At 41.5% G+C, this 21134-nt stretch overlaps 1 protein-coding gene across 4 annotated transcripts; it reads left to right on the forward strand.

Moving 5' to 3' along the window:
- The first annotated feature begins 298 nt into the window (after nt 1–298).
- On the forward strand, nt 299–14877 carry LOC311047748 (uncharacterized protein). Of its 4 annotated transcripts, none has more exons than XM_084060586.1 (5): nt 299–400; nt 525–1058; nt 5357–6705; nt 14318–14376; nt 14646–14877. In XM_084060586.1, exons 2-3 carry the CDS (start codon nt 584–586, stop codon nt 6223–6225), a joined length of 1344 nt encoding a protein of 447 aa, XP_083916712.1. In that variant the 5' UTR covers nt 299–400; nt 525–583; the 3' UTR covers nt 6226–6705; nt 14318–14376; nt 14646–14877. The 4 variants fall into 4 exon arrangements, with proteins under 4 accessions (XP_083916712.1, XP_083916711.1, XP_083916714.1 ...); XM_084060585.1 differs by having other exon boundaries at nt 302–1058; nt 5357–6297; nt 6596–6705; XM_084060588.1 differs by having other exon boundaries at nt 302–1058; nt 5357–6297; nt 6596–6705; nt 14321–14358.
- Nucleotides 14878–21134: the final 6257 nt, after the last annotated feature.

Raw genomic sequence — 21134 nt, forward strand, 5'->3', positions numbered from 1 at the left:
ACAACTGATTACAGTAATTACAAGTTACTGGCAGACCAAGTAGGCAGGAAGTTAGCTTGCTTTCTCAACTGTTAGGGGCGCGCCCAGCACGGCCCCCCAGCACAGCCCAACATCAGATAAGCATAAACTGCGTCCGACCTGGCATGACAGAGAGGACCCTACTACGTCTGACCTGGAATGACAGGGAAGTTACAGCTGACCCCTGGGGAGAGGGGAGTCCTGCTCACTCCCCTCCCACAAGGCAGTCTCAAAGCGCCGGGGGTCTATATGACCCCACACACACGCTCTCAGACCTCAGAATTCTCCTCGACCTCAGATCACCTATCTCCGTGTCGTGTTGGTTGGACGTGTCCTTTTCCTGTCTTGTGGAGTGATCGTGCATCGTGAAACAAACCAGGGGGTTATTACATTCCATTTGATACAATATTCAGACATTTTGTACTCTTGCTTTTGGTATATTGTAAAATAAATATGATGTTGATTTAGGCTAATTCTAATTAAACTGTTTCCATCTTTCTTAATAGGTAATAGGATATTTGAACAATAACGCTTCACTTGGTTTGGGATCATTCCTGTCTACAGCATGATGATTAACTGTAATGGTAAACGAAGGTTCATCATCTTCTTTGCTACTGCCGGCATCATCATCATCATAAGATTCCCAGGGACGTACAGACTCAACCTGACCCCGCGTCTGGACCGAACCCTGTGTTCCTGCCGGACCGCTGCCCAGAGCATCACCCCTCTGAACAACACCAAGCACCTGCTGGTCTCAGCCTACATGGATCGCAGGGTGAAAGGCTGGGATTTACGCATCATTGGCATATTCAGGAGAGATTCAATCGTACCCCTTCACTGTGTTTTCTGTTGTTGTAATGGCAACTATTCCATGCACAACAGCACTCCGGCTAGCCTTGTACCCCTCAACAGTTTTGTTTTTCCCTTTGAGACTGTGGATGTCATGTGTCGGATCCCCGCAGGGTGCAAAGCCACCCACGTCACCCTGTCCATTCATCCAGACAGCATGGAAGCACCGCAGCAGATCTTTCTCCCTATAGGTAGGCCTCTCACAATTATTACATAATCGTCTAATCGCAATTATTTTTGCATAATCGTCATAATCGTTTCCATGTTAACAAATGTTCACACATTTTCAAATATTAAAAAGCAGAAATAGCTGATCTGCAGGCTTACAACGCGCCACAAAGTAACGCGTTGTAAGCTTGTAGATCAGCTATTTCTGCTATTTTACATGTATAATATTATTAAATATGTCAATAATATCTTTATATATTTAAGTTATTTGTCATACCTGCCCTGTGGGTTGCGTTGGGTCGCTTTTAACGGCTATTCTATAAACTCGCTTTTAAACTAGAAAAAGTGCTCCTCGGAGCACAGGTCTCCGCCAGGTCAGGTAGGTTATTATGGGCCAGCAATTTTTGGAATTTGCCAATCAGGATGGAATATAAAAAATCCGACGGAACCATCTTGATCACTTGACTATAGAGATAATGTGTAGTGATTTGCATGATGTTTGGAGAAAATTGGTAGGAGTAATATAAAAACAGAAAAGTGTTGCAAAAATCGGCCTCCCAGTGGCGCTATAATAGGGCAATGTTAAAAGGGTACGTGGCATTTGTTCGTCAACGTAGTGCGAATGTGCGTGCAAAGTTTCACCGCATTGGGACGCTGCGTTCATGATTTGTGGCATTTTGTTCAAAACGGGCCACTCCTGCAAACTTTAGATGTCAATCTTAGCCAATCAGGATGGAATATGAAATATCAAACAGATCCGTCTTGATCACATGACTATAGAGATCATGTGTACCGATTTGCGTAAAATTTTGATCAAATCTGAAGGCCTAATATCCAAAAATGTGTTTTACATAAGTCGGCCTCCTGGTGGCGCTATAAAAGGCAGATGTGAAAAATGCAGGGCAAAGGTTTTTCCTTGGCCTCTAGAGAGTGTGCATACAAAGTTTTACACAGATCGGTGGAGTTATAGGTAAAAACACGAATTGGCCTGTTATAGCGCCACCATGAGGCTGATTTTTTAATTTTCAAGTGGCATTTCTTCCTCGGTCTAGTGTGAATGTGCGTGCAAGATTTCACGGAAATTGCATGATGTGTTCATGATTTGAGGCATTTTGTTCAAAACTGAGTACTCCTGCAAACTTTGGAAGCCAATTTTAGGCAATCAGGATGGAATATGAAAAATCGGAAAGACCAGTTTTGTTTAATGACTATAGAGATACTGTGTACCGATTTGCAGGATTTTTGGACACAATCTGTAGGAGTACTGTCCAAAAATGTGTTTTGCACAAATCGGCCTCCTGGTGGCGCTATAAAAGGCCCATGTGAACATTTTGGGGCAGAGGTTCTTCTCTGGCATCCAGGGAGTGTGTGTGCACAGTTTCGTTGCGATCAAGCCAACGGTGCCAGAGATTAGCTGTACACAGACAGAACTAGAAAAAGTGCTCCTCGGAGCACAAGTCTCCGCCAGGTCTTGCACGGCAATCGGACACTGCATGCATGATTTGAGGCATTTTGTTCTAAAAATGTGTTTTGCTAAATTTGACCTGCTGGTGGCGCTATAACAGGCCAATGTTAAAAGGGTGGCATTTGTTCCTCAACATAGTGTGAATGTGCGTTCAAAGTTTCACCGTAATCGGACGCTGCATTCATGATTTGCGGCATTTTGTTCAAAACGGGCCACTCCTGCAAACATTACATGTCAATGTTAGCCAATCATGATGGCATATGAAAAATCAAACAGATCCGTCTTGATCACATGACGATAGAGATCATGTGTACCGATTTGCGTGAAATTTGGATCAAATATGAAGGCTTAATATCAAAAAATGTGTTTTACATAAGTCTACCTCCTGGTGGCGCTATAAAAGGCAAATGTGAAAAATGCAGGGCAAAGGTTGGTCCTTGGCCTCTAGAGAGTGTGCATACAAAGTTTTACACTGATCGGTGCAGTTATAGGTAAAAACACGAATCGGCCTGTTACAGCGCCACCATGAGGCTGATTTGAACATTTTCAAATGGCATTTCTTCCTCGGCCTAATGGGAATGTGTGTGCAAAATTTCACGGAAATTGCATGCTGTGTTCATGTTTTGAGGCATTTTGTTCGAAACAGAGTACTCCTGCAAACTTTGAAAGACAATTTTTGCCAATCAGGATGGAATATGAAAAATCTGAAATGAGACGTTTCTTTTAATGACTAGAGATACTGTGTACCGATTTGGGGGATTTTTGGCCAACATTTGTAGGAGTACTGTTCAAAAATGTGTTTTGCACAAATCGGCCTCCTGGTGGCGCTATAAAAGGCCCATGTGAAAAATTTGGAGCAGAGGTTCGGCCTTGGCATCCAGGGACTGTGTGTGCACAGTTTCGCTGCGATCAAGCCAACGGTGCCAGAGATTAGCTGTACACATACAAGACAGAATGACACACACACACACACACACGGACGGACGGACGGACGGACAGGGGGTAAAACATACTCTCTCGCCATGCCTTTCGGCCTGGCGGAGACAATGACACACACACGGACGGACGGACAGGGGGTAAAACATACTCTCTCGCCATGCCTTTCAGCCTGGCGGAGACAATAAGAGGCTTAATCTGATTGGAGACATCCACTGCAGGAAACCACACCAGTAGAAAACATTTTCTGTAGGAAACCAGGCTAATGGAAAACATTTCCTGTAGCCGGAAACCACGCCAGTGAACGACGTCTTGTTGTTTGCCATTTATCCCCCGGGACCCCCAAGGGGTACTCTGGTAAACCAACCCTCCCCCCCCCCCCCCCCCCAAACTCCCATTAGTATTTTTTTTCTCAGAAACCGTAAGGGCTAGAGTTTCAAGACTTGGAGGGGTGGTTCATGATTTAGTCTGAAATTATTCAAAAAAGAATTACACCAGTCGGCCTCATGGTGGCGCTATAACAGCCCACTTTACGTTTTGGCCTATAACTCCTGAACCGTAGGTCGTAGAATAAAAAACTTTTTTTCCCTAGATTCTTTGGGTCATGGCGCAACTCCCCATTGAGGCCACGCCCATTTGCGTCTGGATATATTTTCCGTCATTTTTAATTTTCTTCAAAACATACTTTTAGCTCCTCCTCCCACTTTTTTTATCCAAATCTCACAAAAATCGGTACACGTGATCTATGGACCCATGCGATAAACCTACCTTAGCGGAATTTTGATAGTCCATACCGTTCGTCCGTAATTGCATTCCAAATTTAGCGGGAGGGGCCCGTTTTACCAAAAATGCCAAATATCACGAACAAAACGTCCGGTCAATCCCAAATTTGAATCACATGTCGAGGGTGGTTTACTCAACAAATCCCCAAAAGCATTTCCACTTTGATCCAAAGGGTCGCCACAAATGCGCAAAATGTAACCGTTTGATGCAAAAAACAGATTTATGGGGGGTCAATCCTCTCAAAATGAAACACAAGTGATCTCAGGAGTGAGGTGACAATATAATTGGTTTGTTACATTTGTGGGAGGGGCCTGCTTCTTTAGTGGGAGGGGCCTATTTCCTAAAATCAAAACGGCACGTGTCACGAACGCGGGATCCGATCGGCACCGAATTCGAATTGCACGTCGCGCGGCCTCCAACGGTATTCTTCCAGGCGTATCCCTCGAGTCCCGGCAGCCGCGACCCGTGACCGGCGTCGGCGCAACCACACTTTGCAATTTCCCAGAATTGCGACGCGTCTAGTTCCTCATGTGCTTTAAATTATGGCAATAATATGAATGTGTCATAATTCCTAGTTCGGGTAGTTTATCATTTTGTGGTAGGGGGGCCTCATCAATGACTCAAGCCCAGGGGCCTCCACAACTCTAAATCCGGCCCTGGTTGTTACTATTATTATTTGGCATCGGGACGGAGCGCTCAGTCTGACATTATTCTAATTCGTCAAGCGTCAGCCTCGTTAGTTAGGCTGCTGTAGCCTACGGACTAAACAAGTGTTCTGTGTTTAATAAACACATGTTTACAAAATAAAGTCTCATTTTTATTATCATTAGGGCTTTGATGCTAATTCTCAACATGATGGATGCATCTGCAGAAGTTGTAGTGCTTAAAGGAAAGCTCGGTTTGGCTTTTTTGCGCAGCAAAAAACAAGTATAAAGAAGATAATATATATTTTTTTCTTTTTCATATCGGGGAGAAATGTCACCGATACGATATGATCGGATGTGACCAAACAAGGCCATATCGGTCGGACACTAGAAATAACAAAAACGATAGAACTTGCACAAAAACGAATTGCACCCACATTCTTTTTACTTCTGTAACCCTGTGATGTGACAATGAAGCTGATTCTGATTATAGGTAACCAAGAGAGCAGCGGGACAGATGAGATAACGCCCCAGTTTAACTTCACAGTCTGCATCTCCACCCTGCATGGAGACTACAACAATGTGCTTCAATACACACAGGCAATAGAGATGTACAGGCTGCTCGGCGTGGGCAGGGTGGTGATCTACAACACCAGCTGTGGTCCAGATCTCGACCGCTTGCTACACAGTTACAGCCAGGAGGGTTTGGTAGAGATGGTTCCCTGGCCTATAGAAAAGCATCTCAAACCATCGCGGCAGGGATGGCAGTATAAAGTGGGTGGAGGGGATCTGCATTACTTTGGCCAGCTGACCACACTCAATGACTGCATATACAGATACATGGACCGCTCTCGCTATGTCTTGTTGCATGACATAGATGAGATTATAGTACCGTACCAGCAAAACAGCCTAATGGCCCTGATGGTCCAGCTCCAACAGCAGGAACCAAAGGCAGGGGTGTTCCTTTTTCAGACTCATTTATATCCAAGTTTCCACTTTGAGCCCAGTGGAAAGTTCCACCTGCCCCAATGGGAAGGGGTGCCAGGAACAAATATTCTGGAGCACATCTACCGTGAAGATCAAATGAGTTATGACCTCCACCGCTACAAGATGATAGTTCAGCCAAGGATGGTGGAGCAGACATCAGTGCACGGAGTGCTCAAGAACTTCGGGAAAACCTTCTGGGTCCCTCCAGATGTGGGTCGGGTCATTCACGTCCGCAATCAAACACATACCGGCCAAAAGAACAAAGAGCAGCTGCACGTTGACACCAGGCTGTGGGATTTTCATGAAAAGCTGATCCCCTGTGTGGACAAGGCCCTAGCAAGAATAGGGATGCTGAAGACAAAAGTATTGAGATGATGGAGCATGGATGCAGCTGCACAGACTAAAACGTACAGCAAACAATCGTAAATGAGCTTATCTGCACTTACAGTATGTGATTTTATACCTGATGCTATTTGATGTGATTTTAGCCCTTGATGCTCTGTGTTTCATCTTTTTAACCAAGATAATGCTAATGATAATGAACCTTTCATGCATTGAGAGTGATTAGACTGCAAGAAAAAAGAAAAAGCTATTTTTGCAATAGGGATTAAGTGGTTAAAGTATTCCTCATTTTGCTGGGTGTGTGGGTGTTTCTGTCTCTCTCTCTCTCTCTCTCTCTCTCTCTCTCTCTGTGTGCGTGCGTGCGTGCGTGCGTTCATTTGTTTCCTGTGCAATGGAGATTTAGGCAAAGAGGTCAAGAATCAAGTGCAAGCAGGTTGGAACCGGTGGAGAAAAGTGTCAGCTAGAGCAGGGGTTCTCAACTGATGGTCCGTGGACCACTGGTGGTCCGTGGAGGTAATGCATGTGGTCCCTGATCATTTATTCAGTATTGTAGGAAAGTGAAGATTTTTATAATTTTCATTATTTATTTATTTTTATTTTACCCCTGAGCCACTGCCGCCGTGGCAATCATACAGAGTTATAAGCTGATTATAATGCATATCAAGTGTTACCAAAAACACTAATCGTATAGCCCAAATCCCCACCCAATACAACAGTGGTCCCCTGGTTGATTCTTAGCCAGGGTGGTGGTACCTTACTTCACAATTGGTTGAAAACCCCTAAGGAAAGGTGTACAAGACAGTGGTGAGACCAGCTATGTTGTATGTGTTACACACCCACAGCCGTGTGGCTGTAAACAGATTATATTTTTTAAACTGATCTGCAGGATCTCTTTTCCTTGTTCATCTGATTTATTAACAATAGTGTAGGTTAAATCACCATTACTTTTCTTTCTTTGTGTTATCTACTGCATCAATATTCTCACATGTTCTTTCTTACACATAATTCATCAACGCACATCTTTTCCATATTCACATTCATATTCCCATATGTTTACTTGTTTTCACAGCATCAATACACTGGATTACACTCTTTGGCTTACCCCAATATGTTTAGAATTCATTATTTTTAAATATCATGTCACCATGAACTTACAGCAGACCCCCGCAAAGATTTGAGTTAAAAATGTTGGCTTTACTAATAGATGCCAAAAAAAATGTGGGAAACTTTTTTTTTAATATTTTTATATCAAAAGTCCCTAAAAAGCCAATCTTAATTACTTCCTGTGAACGGAAACGTGCTGCGAACAGATAGACTTTCATGAATATAAATGAATCTTGAATTCGTTCACCTGTGTGAATCCCATAGCTGTAAGTTCCTCCAAACACAGCTGATTTTAATTACAGAGCTACTAGCCTACCTTTTTAATCTCATTCAAGATGACGTCCAGACAGTGTATTACTCATTGTAAACTTAATCAGCACACTAAAATATGTGTCTGAAAACATTTTAGGTTAGAAATAAGCAACTTGTTAAGAAACATTCTGCACAGTGGCCATATCTCTCTCCCTTGCCCAACACTATACTTACCAGAAGTGTGGTTCTACTGTGCCATAGCCTGAAGGGATGGAACTTTCTGATTGGTTGCAAGGCCGTTTCAGAATGAAACTTCAAAATAAAATGGCATAAAATGTCATTGCACTGGATCTTTTAAAAATATATATTTTTTCAAAGATTCGCGCACAGTTTTTCAAAAATAGCAAATCTACACGCTCATAGCACGGCACCCCTATGAGCTTGTATATCTGCTATTTTTGAATAGCCAAAGTATATAGTAGTGTGGTTAAAATGATTGTGACGCTGTATTAACTTATTTAGCTGGGGACACCCCCTTGTACCCCGCCAAGGACCCCTGGGGGTCCCCGGACCCCACTTTGAGAACCAATGCACTACAGGACACGTTTGTGAGCAGCAGGCGGATTTGCCACCTTGTGGCGAAAAGTGGGATAGGTCTGCTCTTAAAATAGGCTATAGCCGCCTTAACAGACAACGTCACACTGATAAGAACCAGTATGCGCGTGCAGGTCGGCAGCAAAAGAACCCCACCGCTCATAAGATGCAATGTCAAAGTGCCTCACGTGTAAAAATGATCATGGCACCAGAACTTGCTCTTGCTCGCTCAGCTGCAGCCCGCCAAGCCTAATTTATGCTCCGTCCTGCGAAGGTGTCGCGCGCAGAGAACGGGCGAGAATAGCAGTCAGACCTCCAAACTCACAGCGGTCGCATCCGCGACGCGGTTGTGAGCTTGTATGTCAGCTGTTATCGGTGCGCAATACCGTTGCACGATGAAGAATATATGTCTCGCTAGGGCGCACCCCACTAGCCAACACACAAGAGGGAGTTGAATGAACTGAAACCAGTGCACCCCAAAACAGTAGGTTTAGGGATCTGTTGGGAATGATTACATGAAACAGTCACCTGTGCGTCCAGTCTCAATGTTTGTAAACAAACAATTGGTCTATAAGTTCCCTGCTCATTCCAAGACACAGTAAGGCTCTTAAAAATACAAAGAACACATACATAACTAGAAAAGTTGGTGGCGCTATAACAGTCCAATGTGAAAAGGGTGGCATTTCTTCCTCGGCCTAGTGGGAATGTGCGTGCATGCATGATTTGAGGCATTTTGATGCAAAAATGTGACTATACATTTGTGTATGTCACATATGGTTTAGAGACAGTGGAGTCGCACTGAGGAAAGGACAGGAAGCAGAGCTGGAGGAGGCAGAGACTAAAATGTTGGTTCTCTCTGGAAATAACAATGATGGAGATAGGATCAGGAACGAGTACATCAGAGGGACAGCTCATGTTATACAAGTAGAGTTCAAAGAGACTTGAAACGTGGCATCACTGCAACTGGGAAATTGGAGGGAATGAAGTAGATAAACTCATTTCACATTTAAAAACAATAGACAAATTAAAAAATAGGCAAAGACATTTGAAAACATCAAAAAGTAGAGAGAGCTGACAACATTGGTAAAAAAAAAAAGTGCTGATGCATTCAAAGTGCAATATAGATACTGAGATACAGTACTATTCAAAAGTGCTATTCATTACTTAAGATGTTGGTGATGGGGGCAGTATATGGCAAGCATTCAGGGTTCTGATGGTTTGGGGGAAGAAACTGTCTGGTCCTAATTGTGCACCCCCCTAAGCTCTTGAACCTCCTACCAGATGGCAGGAGTTCAAAGAGATGGTGGGAAGGGTGGGAGGAGTCAGTCAATGACATACAACATCAATAACATCCCCTGTTTGTTGTGTACCTAAGACCCAACTGGCCTGTGCTCCACTCTTGTTGGCTGCAGCTTAAAGAGGGGGATATATGGGTGAGCTCACTCACTTTAACACTGAAACTCCACAAAGCAACATAACAGATCACTACAATAAACATATATCTTTATGTCTCAAAGTAAAGTATATTTTTATACATAATATCTTTGTGTCGCAAAGTAAACTATGTTTTTAAACATATACCTTTTGTGTCGTGTCATTCACTCTGTGTTGGTGAGAACGAGAGTCTGAACCTCGCAGTAGTAACAACTCTTCTAAAACCTGTTACACACAGTTTTATGTATTTATAAGTTCATGCCCCCTCACCACCACCCACAAAGAAAGCAGCCATGCCGTTGTAATATTATAGTTCAGTATTTATTCATATACTCAGTGCGTACACCACCACCACAATGCTTCAAAACAAATCTTGTTTGTTGTAATATTATATGATATAGTCAGGTACTTTAGGTTATACCTGTAAGATTCCATTGTTATTTCAATGGTCCGGGACCCCTAGGGGGTGTCTTCGGAGTTACTTCAGGGGGGCCGCCAAATCTTTGTGTGATAGTATATATTATTTTACATTCACCACTTGAACCCTAGCATCCCTATTCTGAGGAGACCTTTAGCCAAAAATAGCAGATCTACAAGCTCACAACACCTCGCACTGTGAGGCGTTGTGAGCTTGTAGATCGGCTGTTTTTGGCAAAGAGGTTCGGTGTAGAGGGGAAAAAAGAGCAGACCAAGTACAGAGTGAAAGGTTAAGATTACTTAAGAGTATTAGGTTTTAAGTGGTTGAATGTCTGAAAATACACATGAACATGAATCCAACATTTGAATGAGGATAGTGCTGTCCTACAAGTCTATCTACGAAATACACAATGTTATACAATGTAGTGGGGGGTCCCTGCTTCATCTCTCTCTCTCAGCTAGGGGGTCCTTGGCCTGAAAAACGGCTCTTGATCTAAAGTATGCCCATGACCTGGTGCTGCAACCGTTAACACTTAACAGCTTTAAAACCAGCGTACTATTTCCCTAATGCATGACATAAGAGGTCGAGGTAGGTTGTTGCACATTGATGACGGTGACGTTGGGGTTGTTCTTGCGGTATTTGACCTCATGGGCCATCTGACAATAGGAGCAGCAGACACAGCAGCAGGACGCCATGATGTCTTTGCAGAGAGTACCCTATGGGAACCACATAGAATCAATTACACTCTATAAAACACACTATGAGTTGCTAAACTATTAGGCTTTCACAAACAATTTTCTTCAATTAATTTCAGATTTCAATGTATGACAAATATATATATATATATATATATATATATATATATATATATATATATATATATATATATATATATATATATATATATATACATATATATATATATATAGTTCGGTTGATTATTTCACCAATTATCTCCAATAATACCATTTGGTATACTATTCTATAACCTTTTTATCGTCACCTTAGGATTGCGCAATCGTGGAATGAGCAACACAACTAAACGTGTGGGTAGCACCCCCCCCCCCCCACAAAAAAAAAGCCCAAATCCCCCAATATTCTTCTGTTGGTAAACACTCTTGTTTTGAGCGACCTGCCAGCACACACCTGCTGAGAGGAGTGTGCCAGTCACAGGTGTGTAGCTGGCACCTGAACATGGGTCTTGCAACTCTGTTGAGTTTGTGTATGCTCCAAGCAACAACACTGCCCCCATGGAAAGATGCCACGTTTGTCCCGCCAGGATAAGGCCCGTGCAATAGGCTCTATTCACAGCAGCCATATTATGAAGGGGAGGCATACGTAAGTCCGACATCCCATTTCTCCGACTATGTGGCATCCGTGTGCGGTTAGGGTTAGGGTTCGGGTTAGGTATAGGGTTAGTATAGTAAACGTCGGAGGCATGCGCTGTTGGAGGAATGGTCTGTCGGACTAACATATTGCACCCATTATGAAAACATTCACAGGTGTTACCAATGATACTAATGAAGGCTCTGTTCCATTCTGGTCGAACAGAGTCAGGGTGCTGATATTGTGCATGTTGGCTCACTGGAAACACTCTGTTACACCAGTGGGTCTACAGTTGGGGTCCAGGGACCCTCATGGGCTTCCAAATGGCCCCTTATTTGGTTCCATTTGTACACTCTCAGAGTTATGGGGGTCGTGGAAACCACTGTGGTAGACTAAATGGAACAGAGCCTTCATTAGTATCATTGGTAACACCTGTGAAGGAGGTGATAATATGGCTGCTGTGCATAGAGCCTATAGGGTAAGTGGAAGCTGGTGTTCCGTTACGCAGATTGGGCATTATTTGGTGTCGGCCCTTGTACCATTTGCAGGCAGGTGTGTGCCAGTCACAGTTGTGTGACTGGCACCTGAGCATCAGTCCTGCAACTTTGACATCTGTCTTTAGTACCATTGTACAAATCTTGCCTGTAAATCTCTGGAAGAGAGCCTACGGTTCCTCAGTGAAGCAAGGGTGAGGAATCTCATCTTCCTGGGGTGTTGTCTTCCTTTGACTTCACCAGTCTCACGGAACTCCTATGTTTGGAAATGGTGCTATTGGGCTGACACCAAATAATGCTGCCACTCCGCGTAACGGAACACCAGCTTCCACTTGCCCTATTGCAATGTTTGCACGACAAACGTGGCATCTTTCCATGGGGGAAGCAGTGTTGCTGCTTGGAGCGTACACAAACTCAACAAAGTTGCAGGACCCATGCTTAGGTGCCAGTCACACACCTGTGAGTGGCACCAGAGTGACTGGCAGGTCACTCAAAACAAGAGCGATTATCAACAGAAGCATATTGGGGGATTTTGACACATTTATTGGGGGGCGCTACCTACACGTTTAGCTGTGTGGCTCATTCCACGATTGCAAAATCCTTACAAGCTGTACCTCGTTGTAAAGGTGACCAATAAACGATAAAAATGATATAAAATACAATACTAATTGGTATTATTAAAGGGGAGAAATAATCAATGTTAAGTTTCCGAATTGTTTGTGGGCAGTTTATATATATTTATATATATCTGCATACATACTGTACTACATACATATGTATTATAGTGCACCACCAGACCTTGATTCTGTATTTGTGTCGTATGGCAACCCGAAGCGACAGTGCAGCAGGAGCCACACACAGAGGAAGCCCAAACAAGGCTGCCACCACACCCGGCGTGCACATGTCACATAAGGGGAGACAATTAGCATGTCCCAATTCTGACGAGGTGTTGCAGGCAGTGCAAGGACAGCAAAATAATCCCAGACAACCTGAAAAACATTCAAACATCTCTTTACACATTCAGTAAACATACTGATACTGTACATTGGTCTCTTTCTTAATTTATATATACTGTAATATAAGCTTCAAAACTTGTTGAAGCTGCATTCTGAAACTTATTTTAATGGATATTCAAAGTTATTTTAATCAATCTGTATGGTAGGGTATGTTAATGCAATATAACTAGCTGTGCGGTGGAAAGTAACTAAGTACATTTACTCAAGTACTGTACTTACGTACTATTTTAGGTATTTTTAATTTACATGCTCACAACACGTCGCTTTGCAGCGTTGTGAGCTTGTAGATCTGCTATTTTCAACAGATTTTTATCCATTTCATACTTTTGAAAACTTGTGAAATGGGCCCTTCTGCATACTGAGTACTTGTACTTTTGGTACTTTAAGTACATTTTGATGCCAATACATTTGTACTTTAACTCAAGTACATTTTTAATACCGAACTTGTACTTGTAAGAGATTATTTCTGCAGGGTATTTCTTCCACCGTCCACTGTTTACTAGTACATCTGCAATGGTTGAGGTTAACTCCCTATATATACTCTTCCATTCCGAAATGTAGACCCTGGTGTCGGAGAAGACACCTGCTGGTTGACAACTAGTACAAGTTCATAGGGCATAGCAGTGTGGTGCAACAGATAGAAAGGCCCATCCAAATCCAATTCAAAATTCCATTCAATGCAACAACGAATTGTCTGTTTCAGAAGACTGTCCCCAGAATATATTAAACATACTATAATTACTGCTAATAATAAATATGAAGTTCTGATATTGATACTGACAAGAATTGCAGTCAGAACAGCAGCCCAAGAGCCCAGCAGTCCAGTCCGTTTCTCTGGCTTCCATCGCAAACAGTCAACCTGCAACTACAAAGCATAGAATAGAGCAATAAAACACAGTGAAGTGTCTCAAGCCTGTTTCAACAATCTTCTAATGCTACATATAGTCAGTAATTACTCAGAAACGTTCTGCCCAGTAAGCCATCATCTGTTTGTCGTTTTCTATGCATATATTTACACAACACGTTTTTTTGAATTTCCATTTCTGCTAAGCAGCAAGCTAGATAGGCTTCAACTAATTTGGTTAGGGCTTATTTGCAGTGCAAACGTTAATTATTACAATTCTTCTATTTTACTGGAATATTTCCAGTTTTCAGTACTTTTACTTCTATTCCACTACATCTCAGAGGCAAATATTATACTTTTACTCCACTACAAATTTTTGAAAACTTTAGTTACTAGTTACTTTGTAGATTTTGATTATTATTACAAAACAACCATTAACCACTTCAACCCCTGTATTTCGGCCATTTGAAAATAGGTGATCTACAAGCTCACAATGTGTCGCGATGCAACTCATTGTGAGCTTGTAGATCTGCTATTGAGTATTTCTACATTGCAGTATTGATACTGTTACTTAAGTAAAGAAATGCAGTACGTTTTCCATCACTAGACATTTGTAAAACCAAAGATGTTGATTACCTTGCAGCAGCAGATTACAATACCATCCAGCAGAAGGGAGAAAATGAAGTGAGTTGAGTTTCTCAGGTACGTTGCACTACTGTATAAGTACCCACCCATCTAGCACAAACATGCTGCCAAACCTGAACTTAATATCTTAAGATCTGCCATATTCTTTTTTCCGCCTTACCTATAAAGTTGTATTTTGAAATTGTATCATTTGAATTGTGCGTGGACGGATTATACCAGTGTCAGTCCACCTTATGTGGATTATGCGGTCGACATGCGCTGACATTTTGCACCTTAATCCCATGTACAACGCACTGACTTTTGTCTCTTTTTGTTGTGTTTTCCAGCACCTTAACTAACGTCCCCAAGCGAGTAGATGTCATTTCCTGTCTTCTTGGGAGTTTGATCAGGCTTGCTGTACTAGCATTGGATGGGTACATTTTGAAATTTCATCCATTAAAAAGCTAAAACTAACCCTACAGAAATTGATTTGATGACTGAAGCAATTAAAGAACCATCTTTAATAATAACCATATATAATGATAACCACCATTACTTAAAAATGAATATCTCTATGATTGCATGCACTGACCTGCAGTATGTGCGTGCGTGCGTAAATGCTTAAATGCTTAAATCTTGTACATAGTGAAGGCTGTAATTTGCAATATATGGGCAATATTGCACACGCATACGCACGTGCACGCACGCACACGCGCACACACACACACACACACACACACACACACACACACACACACACACACACACACACACACACACACACACACACACACACACACACACACACACACACACACACACACACACACACACACACACACACACACACACACACACACACGCCATGAACCAAGTTATCCTAGAATATATTTGGCACCATGAGAGGCTTCTCAGATACCTGCACATCTCAGAGCACATCTGCAGATCACCAACTTATTTGCATGCATACGCAAATTGCAGCCTTCACTGACTATGTACAAGATAAGCATTTCCTGTTATGCTATCCTCATATAGCCTATAGATCTTTAACAGATACATTCTCAGATTATTACTTCACGTAGGAAGGGGTCGAACGCCCGATGGGCGTTTTTTTCTAGTTTCAACAAAGAAAAACAGAACAGAATGTCAACAGCACTTTTCCATTTAAAGTGATGCCATTGACACTTGTTCACATACAATACTCTAGTAACAAATAGCACTACACCCCTGATTAGCATACAAAATAATACCTTATAATAATACCTTTAGCACGAGAACGTTGTTATCCGGGGTTCTTGTGCTATTTGTTTAATTGCCGGAGTGCTGTTTTGATGCCATGAATCAATCAACACGCCTTAAATGTCAATATGCCATGAGCTAATCAACACACCTTCTGTCAATATCATTTGTTTTTAATTGGCTCTCTTGCATGACATATGCTTGTTATGATAGGATCTTCAAGCGCTTAAAAAACTGAATTATGTCTTACATCATTATCTCACTCATCTTCTACATGTCACAGAGAACATACAGTAGGGCTTGCTTTCTCCTCGTAGTGTATATCTGAATAAACCTACATCATTAACGGCCACAGTGACAGGGATTGTGTTGGATTGTGCTATGACCTACAGTATATGGTTTATGTTCATGTTAGCTTCTTTTTTACAAAATAATGGGTTATTAATTGAGTATTAATTTCTGTGCATTTCAGGGCATGTAGCTATCGTTAATAAAACAATGGTTAAAAGGTCGCAGGACAGTGATGTCAATCTCCGGATGTCTGATTGATTGTAGGACTGAAAAAAAACCACCTTCTTTAACCGTTGCAGTTTACATAGTACAGGGTACAGGGTGTACAGGACATTACTGTCACCTTGTGTGATCTTTTTTATTCAAAATCATACCAAGCTTTTTGTTGATTTTTGGCCGAAATGTATTTAGGGCTGAAGTGTTAAAGTTAATGTATGTTCTGTAATAATAATAAAAATCTACGAAGTAACTGGTAAAGTATTGAAAATTGAAAATACTCAAGTAAAGTAAAAATGCCTCAAGATGACTTAGATGCTTCATGTTTAAGATACTGCTATTATAGGTTGCTGCCATTGAGGACAGGGAGGTCAATGTCCTCAGAATTCTTTGGCTTGAAGATATTTTCAAACTAGACAGCCGGAATGTAGATGGCATCCGGGAGCAGTATGGGTTAGCGCAGGGATTCCCAAAGTTGGGGTCGCGACCCCGGGACACTGACGGTGGGGTCACGAAAATGTCCTCGTTGTCTGTGTTGCCAGATTTTGCGAGAGAAATAAGCAACTAGGTTTGTGAAAACAAGCCCAACAAAAGCGACTATGAGCACTTTAAGCCTATATACAAATACATTGGATACTTGAAAATAGACGATCTACAAGCTCACGTTGTAGATAGGCTATTTTTAAAGAAGACATTTTTGTTTGGGGGGGGATGGAATATTTACAAAATCCACACAGATCTTGAATGGGGGTCTATGGCACAACATGTTTTCAGAAGGGGGAGGTCTGCACCTCTGTGGACAATTAATTATTATTATTAATTTGGGGGTCCTTGCCATGAAAATGTTTGAGAACAACTGGTTCAAACAACATTAGAAAACAAGGCCAAAAAAACAACTACACTTTCAAGCAACTTTACAGAAATACAATCCCAAAGTCGCTTATAATAAGCAGACATGGCACTGACCGCTTCTGCGCTCTTAACGAGCGAGAGAGCGAGAGAGGGGGGAGAGAGAGAGGGCCGAGGGGAGAGGGAGAGAGGCATATCACGGGATACGTCGATTAAAATGAATTGGAATAAACACAAATGTATGTATTGGGTCTGACTCTGGAGATAGCATCCTAGTGAACTATCCTACAGTGTGTCAGCCCTTGTCGGGGATCAATCGTGTTGGGAAGACCACAACGATATTATGACAGCCGATTTCAAGAAATAAACTCCTGCAGTGTGTTATGCTTAACGATCAGATGACCCCCCGACAACTTTAAGGTCCTGCAGTGTGTACCTGCCCTTACTACAGGGGGGGAGACAAATCTTTGTGTGATAGGATTTTTTTGTATTTGTTACATTAAGCACTTGAACCCTAGCGTCCCTATGAGGACAACTTTAGCCAAAAATAGCAGATCTACAAGATCACGCTGCGAGGCGTTGTGAGCTTGTAGATTGTGTGTGTGTGTGTGTGTGTGTGTGTGTGTGTGTGTGTGTGCACACGCGTGCAGGGTGTGGCTAAATAAAGGCTAAACAAAACTAACTACTAAGCAACTAAGCAAAAAACCTGATGTACATGATGAGTGATTAGATTCTAATCACTCTTCATGTACACATGCACAGGTAGGCCTACATGATGTTTTGACTACCAAGTTGCTTTTTCATTGTCCCATTTGCATGTCTTACATCACCTATGCATTATCTGAGACTGTCTCATCATGATAGGAGATTTCACCTCACTTCCCCTCTCCTCTGCTGATCTCGCCTGATCTCTCCAGGTCATGTAAGTGTCTGTCAACCAGTGGTGGAAGAAGTATTCACATTTTTTTACTTGAGTAAAAGTAGCAATACCACCGTGTAGAAATACTCTGTTAGGCCACGGTCACAACGCACTTTTATTCTACCAAGGGGCGGAATCTGCCAATGCTTTGTCAATGCAAATGCGTGGATTCGAGTGAGAGATGCGCAAGACCATGAATCCACGCATTTGCATTGACAAAGCATTGGCAGATTCCGCCCCAGAGGTAAAATATAAGTGCGGTGAGACCGCGCCCTTACAAGTGAAAGTCCGGTATTCAAAATTTACTTGAGTAAAAGTACAAAAGTATTGGCATCTAAATATACTTAGACTACCAAAACTAAAAGTACTCATTATGCAGAATGTTCCATTTTGCAAGTTTCCACATGTATAAAATTCTTTGAAAATACCAGATCTACAAGCTCACTTTGTGGCTATTTTCAATTAGCCAAAGTATGTAGGGCTCAAGTGGTTTTATGTATGTTTTGTAGTAATAATCTAAATCTTCAAAGTAATTAGTAACATTTTCAAATAATTGTTGTGGAGTAAAATACAATATTTTTCTCTGAGATGTAGTGGAGTAGAAGTAAAAGTATTGAAAATAGGAAATACTCCAGTACAGTAAAAAATACCGCAAAATTGTAATTGAGTAAATGTACTTAGTTTACCTTCCACCACTGCTGTTAACACGTCATTTGATGACAGCTGAATGTAGGGGTAGGGGTGTGATGACTCATAGATGCTTCATGTTTAAGATACAGATATTATAGGTTGCTGCCGTTGAGGACACGGAGGTCAATGTCCTCAGAATTCTTTGCAGTTGTGGAAAAAGTACTCAAATGTTTTACTTAAGGAAACGTATCAATTCTTCAATGTAGAAGTACTCTGTTACAAGCAAACGTGCGGAATTCAAAATGTACTTAATTAGTAAAAGTACAAAAATATTGGTATCAAAATGGAGGCCTACTTAAAGTACCAAAAGTAAAAGTACTAAAATGTTTGAAAATAGCGGATCTACAAGCTCACACTGCGATGCGACCCGTGGTGAGCTTGTAGATCGGTTATTTTCAAATAGCCTAGGTATAAAATAGGTCTAAAGTGGTTAATGTATGTTTTATAATGTAATAATGTATATCTACAAAGTAACTAGTAACTAAAGTTTTCAAATAGTTGTAGTGGAGTAGAAGTAAAAGTATAGACAATTATTAGCAATACTCCAGTGAAGTCAAAGTACCTCAAAATTGTACTTAAGTACAGTACTTGAGTAAATGTACTTAGCTACTTTACACCACTGATTCTTTGGCTTGAAGATATTTATAATTTCCAACAAACTTTCATTTAAAGCTTGCATTAAGCTCAAATCTTGGTAATGTTAGGTTGTTAGATTTGTCCTCAATTTCACTTTGGCCGTTGTATTTCTCCTCTGAAAGAAGAGCCATATTATGCCTTTCGATAGGATTTTCTTTTCGTAACGCAATGCCAACACAACCTCACTCCATACACTGAGTGGACATGGTGTGATTCTACAAATTACCAATATCCCTCAAATAAACGATAAACCAATTATAACCAATATGACACAACACATACATTAAACTCCCAACTGATTCCCATAGTGAATAACAAAGTAAATCACATCTTATTGCCAAACCATACCAGGGTTACTACCCTGGGTAAATAAATGCTAAAAAGTCTAATCACTCTTCATGTACATATATACAGGTAGGCCATTAGCACATTGTTATACAACATATAAAAACAATACATATTAAATGACAAGTTGCTGTGCAAGGAAAGGAAGAAGCCGGCTGGCTTATTTGGAATCCTTTCCTTCATGGGAGATGTCATTAAACTATGTGCATACCTTACATCAAAGACTGTCTCATCATGATAGGAGATTTCTCATCAAGATTTCACCTCAATGGAAAACCACAACCACTGAAGCTATACCTTGCCAAACCCCCAAAAATACTTTAGCTGTTAGAACTTGATCTCCTCCTGTCCTCAAGCTCTGAAAAGCCAGCAATCTCTATAATACTCATATGACCTAATATGCACCCACTAGTCTTTGCAGCCAAGTGGCCCTTTTTGCTAATGCAATGTGTGATGTAAGTAAGCACTGAGTGTACTGATGATTGATTGATTGATTGAATACTTATTAGTCCGAAATGTAAACAGCACGGAGGTACAGTAAGACAGTAAAGGGATAGTTCACCCCCCCCAAAAAAATCTATCGATTAGTCACCCCATGGAGACTTGAATTCATGGATTTTTTTTGTTTTTTGTCGCAATCCTAAACCAATAATTTGATGACCAGGACCGGTAGGGAGTGGTTCCGGAAGGAGACACAAAGGAGACTACAAAGACGCTATTTTCAAATAACGAAAGTATATAGGGCTGAAGTGGTTTGTGTATATTTTGTAACAGTAATCTAAATCTTCAAAGTATTTAGTAATTCACATTTTCAAATAATTGTTGTGGGGTAAAATACAATATTTCTCAACCGGAGACTCGTGAGTATGATCCCCACGCTCGCCTGAGCCCTCACACCCTGAGCAACTCCAGAGAAGAACAAGGTCCAACCCCCCCCCCCCTGTCCTGTCCAAGTGTTTGGTTTCAGAGCCCCTGCTAAATGCTCCAACTCACGCACAAGCTCAAGCTCCTTCCCCACCGGCGTCGTTAGATTCCACGTCCCCAAAGTCAGCCTCTGCCGCCCAGGTCCGGTCCGTCTGAAAATCAGTGGTGATACAGAAATACAAGTAACAAAGTCCAGAATTCAAAAATGTACTTGAGTAAAAGTATTGGCATCAAAATCTACCTAAAGAACCAAAAGTTAAAGTACTCATTATGCAGAATGTCCCATTACCCAATTTTCAAATGTATACAAATCTTTTGAAAATAGCAGATCTACAAGCTCGTAGATCGGCTATTTTCAGATGGCCGGAATGTGTATAGGGCTGAAGTGGGTAATGTATGTTTTGTAATAATAATCAAAAGCTACAAAGTAACACGTTTTCAAATAAATGTAGTGGAGTAAAAGTACAATATTTGCCTCTGAGATGTAGTGGAGTAGAAGTAAAAGAACTGAAGATTGGAAATACTCCAGTAAAGTAAAAAATCCTCAAATGTGTACTTAAGTACAGTATTGAGTAAATGTACTTAGTTACTTTACACCACTGCCTACCAGGCTCCAGAAAACACAGCTCTCGGGTTCACCGGGGCACAAAAACCTCTCCAGCATGATAAGGTGATGGTTCCTTGGGTTCTCTCCTAAATTATTTACACATTTTCAAAGATTAATACA

The sequence above is a fragment of the Gymnoscopelus microlampas genome (genome assembly GCF_963454915.1).
Source record: "Gymnoscopelus microlampas genome assembly, chromosome: 6".
Lineage (NCBI taxonomy): Eukaryota > Metazoa > Chordata > Actinopteri > Myctophiformes > Myctophidae > Gymnoscopelus > Gymnoscopelus microlampas.

Bases quoted from the DNA above. Each gene is read 5' to 3' on its own strand.
- LOC311047748 (XM_084060586.1), top strand. From the start codon at position 584: ATGATGATTAACTGTAATGGTAAACGAAGGTTCATCATCTTCTTTGCT. The intron at 1,059-5,356 runs GTAGGCCTCTCA...TTCTGATTATAG, and splicing joins GCAGATCTTTCTCCCTATAG to GTAACCAAGAGAGCAGCGGG.